At 41.1% G+C, this 4656-nt stretch overlaps 2 protein-coding genes across 2 annotated transcripts; both read left to right on the forward strand.

The window, feature by feature from the left end:
- The first annotated feature begins 1235 nt into the window (after nt 1-1235).
- LOC128551377 (uncharacterized) lies at nt 1236-2654 on the forward strand. Its single transcript, XM_053532223.1, has one exon. The coding sequence runs from the start codon at nt 1236-1238 to the stop codon at nt 2652-2654; it is 1419 nt and encodes a 472-aa protein (XP_053388198.1).
- A 1268-nt stretch (nt 2655-3922) lies between these two features.
- Nucleotides 3923-4450, forward strand: LOC128551378 (uncharacterized protein F54H12.2-like). The gene has a single exon (XM_053532224.1). It carries the CDS (start codon nt 3923-3925, stop codon nt 4448-4450), a length of 528 nt encoding a protein of 175 aa, XP_053388199.1.
- Nucleotides 4451-4656: the final 206 nt, after the last annotated feature.

The raw sequence follows: 4656 nt of genomic DNA on the forward strand, positions 1-4656 counted from the left end.
CATGATGGTCAACTGCATGCTGAAATTACTCATATTTCTATGCCCGAAGGATCCGGCAAAGCCAGACGAAATATGCATCATTGGGCGAATGTCAGTATAGAGAAGATGACAAAACTCAAACAAAGTGTCATACAAATTGACAATTCTAATGACAGCATGTGCTTGGCACGATCCATTGTTGTAGGTATATGCCATGCACAAACATCAAATACCGAGGAATGAAAAAAACGATGGAACATGATGCGACAATCCAAGAAAACTTTACAACAGAAGAAAGCTCAGACGTTATTGGATATTGTTGGAATCGGATACGATCAGCCGTGCGGAATAGAGGAGTACCAGAAAATCCAGACCAAACTCTACCCAGACTACATTATCAAGGTTCACACTCAACATGGTAAAGGTGGACCTTTGTTTACCCCACCCACCATGAGGAAAAGGAGTAAAGTGATACACCTATACCACCACGGAGGACATTTTGCCACCATCACTTCGATCAAGGGATTCTACGGACATGGTTATTATTGTGAATACTGTGACATTGGCTGTAACAATCTAGAACAGCACAAGTGTAAAAACATTTGTCAGTGTTATTCAAAGAAACTATGTGAACCTGGCGTACAGGTGGTTTGTAGTGACTGTAGGATTACTTTTAAAAGTGTTGAATGTTATCACAAGCATAAGCAAATCACAGGACACAAAAAGAAAAGTATTTGTGAATCTATATGGCAATGTCAAACATGTCATAGTATTGTTGTAGGCAGGAAGAAAAGTCATGTTTGTTCAGGGTCTAAGAAATGTAGGTATTGTAAGGACATTGTTGGACCAAACCATGAATGTCATATACCAAAATATGTTTCGCCTGAATCTGAAGGTCCTTCAGATTACATCTTTTTTTTATTTTGAGATTCGGTCCGATACAAGCCAGCACATACCAACTTTTTGTTGCGCTCAACGCTTTTGCGATGAATGTATCCGTAAGGACATAACGGACGCGTGCGATCACTGCGACACGTTACCTGAGCACAGGGAAACGATGTTTAAGGTGATAATACCGTGGCTGAATTTTGTACTTGGTTATTTAAACCCACCCACAAATGGTCCACGGTCATAGCTCACAATTTTCAAGGTTATGATAGGCAGTTTATCTTGCGGTATATTGTCAATCATAACACATCCAAACCCGAGGTCATCATGAATGGAAGCAAACTTCCCTGAAATGCCATGGACTCAGAATGATGGATTCCTTGAGCTTTCTCAGTATGCCATTGTCAGCTTTTCCCAAAACGTTTGGTCTTACTGAAATGGCTAAAGGGTATTTTCCACATTGGGCCAATAAAGCTGAATTCCAGAATTATGTGGGACATTACTTAGAGTCAGAGTACTATCATCCTGGCGGTATGAAACCCGAAGCCCGTGAAGCCTTTTTAGAATGGCATCAGGAAAAGGTCAACACACATTCCATCTTTTATTTTCAAAAGGAGATGGAAAAGTATTGTCGATCAGATGTAGATCTTTTGAGGAGGGGTTGTGGTGAATTTCAACATCAGTTAATGGCCAGTGACGGCATCAATCCTTTTACCGAATGTGTCACTTTAGCTCAAGACTGTTTTAGTGCCCATCGCAAAAACACATTGCCAGAAAACAGTTTGGGTATCATTTCAGATGCAGGATATCCAAACAAGACCCGTTATTCCATTAAAGGTGTACGATGGTTACACTCCGAGGCAACTATCACAGGAAAACCCATTCGTCATGCACTGAACGGTGGGGCAGTCCGTATAGGTCCCTATTCTGTTGATGGTTACAATGCAGAGACCAATACGGTGTATGGGTTTCTAGGGTGCTGGACTCATGGGTGTGAAACATGCTATCCCAAGCGTGAGGTCAAGAATCCTTACTCGTTAAAGACCATGAATACATTGTATGTAAAGACCTTTTCAAGATTTGAAGCTTTGCAAAACCAAGGGTTCCACATTGCATACATTTGGGAAGGTAAATTTGACCAAAAGTGCAAGGAAGACCCTGAGTACAAGAGTTTGATTGATCGGTTCTATCCCCATATGGAACCGATCAAACCTCGTGATGGCCTGTTTGGTGGACGTACCAATGCAGTCACTCTATACCATGAAGTAGATGAAAGCACCACTCAAGAGATTAAGTACGCTGATATTTGTTCACTCTATCCCTATGTGAACAAATACAAAGAATATCCCCTTCATCACCCTGCCATTCTAAGTCAGGAGGAAATTGATATTAAAAACCTTAAACAATACAGGGGTTTGGTCAAGTGCAAAGTGCTTCCTCCACAAGATTTATGGTTACCCGTCCTACCCATGCATTGCAACAAGATAATGGTGTACACCTTGTCCCATATATGTGCAGAGAAAGAACTTCAGACCTGCTCACATTCAGAGGAGGAAAGGGTCTTGGTTGGGGTTTGGACTTCAGTGGAATTGAATAAGGCTTTAGATCTAGGTTACAAATCCCTTGAAGTGTATCAAATCTGGCATTTCAAGGAATGGAGCGACATTGTCTATAAGGAAAACACCAATAAGTACTTGAAAAGGAAACAGGAGGCCAGTGGTTATCCCAACTGGGTCAAGACTCAGGCAGATAAAGACAAGTTCAAAAGCGACTATTTTCAGGCATAAGGTGTCATCTTTGAAGATGTGGAGAAGAATCCAGGCAAAAGGGCCGTGGCCAAAACCATGCTCAATTGTCTCTGGGGAAAGAATGCCCAAAACAATGTATGGCCCAAATCGGAATACATTGACAACCCAGCCAGGTTATACGAGATCATGGCTGACCCTCACGAAAAAGTCCACTACTTTGACTTCTTTGAACATGATGAGTTTTCTCTGATCAATTATTCCGATTACACGGATATGTCAAAACCCCATGCTGCAGCCAATTTGGTAGTTTCAGCTTTTGTCACTGCCTATGCTAGGTTAGAGCTGTACTCAGTCCTGGAACGTTTAGGGGATCGGGTATTGTACTTTGACACAGACAGTTGTATGTACATTTATGACCCTGATAAATACAACATCCCCATTACAGACAGTCGATTGGGAAAGTGGACTGATGAAGTACCCAATAGACGAATCGTCAACAATTTTGCCCTGGGTCCTAAAAACTACGGGTACAAGTACATTGTCAATGGGGAACGCCACACAGTGTGCAAGGTCAAAGGCATTACCCTGGATTACAATACCACCCAAAAAGTCAATTTCAACAATATGATACAAGCTGTCCAAAACAGGGAATCTTTTTCAGAAGGATCAATATAAGACCGTGCCTTACGGATATGTTCAGTCGTAGACATGACATCAAATGAGTCGGACGTACTTTCTCCAGATATCTGTCAGCGGGTATATCAAGATTTTGTAGAAACACCCTGGTTTTCGTTGTATCATATTCTGGATTTTGAACTGTATGCTGTGGTTGTATTTCACATCCATTGCGAAGAAGAAAGGATTGGGTCAAACCGTCAGATACGTGCATGGTTGAACAAACCTGACACATTTCAACGTTTTAAAACTATTGTAACAAAAGCAGTAGAACAAGGAGAAGCGAACATTAACCTGGAAGCTATTAACAGCACTGACTAGAAAAGTTTCGGTACTGAGAGTGAAAGAGTACTTTTACATATAGACGACTGGAGAAGGGGCGGTACTTTTTCACAAGAAAAACGTTGGACATTTTTAAATGAACCAGAACTGACTTCAGCATTGTAACCAACAAGTCATACATAAAAGTGTGTTGAATAAAATTAACAAAAACAGAAGAAGTTGTGTTATATTCTTGGCTTCAAGATAGAGATTAGCTCGGGAGTATTCGAAAACATGATGAATTCCTTCACTGATGAACTCAAGGAAGTATGAAGCGTATGGGCGTATGAAGCACCATTAGTCAGCATAACATGAAGATCCCAATACGACGCGCTGTAGTGAAAACATTCACGATCCCCGATGGACAGAGATCTAAAATTGATGATCACTTGTTTCTTGGACAACTTCCAAAACGACTCATCATTTGTGTAATGAGAAATGCAGATATGAATGGAGACCCCGGCACCAACCCGTTTGATTTCAGACATTTCCATTTGTCTAAACTAGAAGTCAGTATAGACGGGAAAACCATTCAAAACAAAGCCTTCCAACCAGATTTTGAAAATGGAGAATGTATGCGATCCTACATGTCACTCTTCCAGGCAACAGGAGCTCTTGGACTCAACAGGTCGATTGGATTGACTATGGCAGAATATAAAAGTGGCTACACTCTCTGGGGATTTGATCTCACCGCAGATCAAGGTTGCGAGGAAGGTCAACCTCACCCTATAAAAACGGGGAACCTGAGGATAGATTTTCAGTTTGCACAACAACTTCCTAGCGTCGTGAACGTGATAGTGTACGCAAAATTCGACAATCAAATTGAAATCAACGGATAGAGAGAAGTCGTCACATATATTAAACATGGATGGTCATGCCTATGCCAGAAAACTTAGAGAAGATGCTGAGACGGTGAAATACCACGAACCGATATTTAAAAGAAAACTGAAGAATATGCGAGACACCTTAAACGAATGTGTTGTGGAAGAACTTCAAACAATCATCTTCGATGAAGTACATAAGAACTGTTATGGATGTATTGTGG

This window comes from Mercenaria mercenaria, unplaced genomic scaffold (genome assembly GCF_021730395.1).
Source record: "Mercenaria mercenaria strain notata unplaced genomic scaffold, MADL_Memer_1 contig_1035, whole genome shotgun sequence".
Lineage (NCBI taxonomy): Eukaryota > Metazoa > Mollusca > Bivalvia > Venerida > Veneridae > Mercenaria > Mercenaria mercenaria.

What these genes read in the sequence shown, in the direction of transcription:
- LOC128551377 (XM_053532223.1), top strand. Translation starts at nt 1,236, where the DNA reads ATGATGGATTCCTTGAGCTTTCTCAGTATGCCATTGTCAGCTTTTCCC.
- LOC128551378 (XM_053532224.1), top strand. Translation starts at nt 3,923, where the DNA reads ATGAAGATCCCAATACGACGCGCTGTAGTGAAAACATTCACGATCCCC.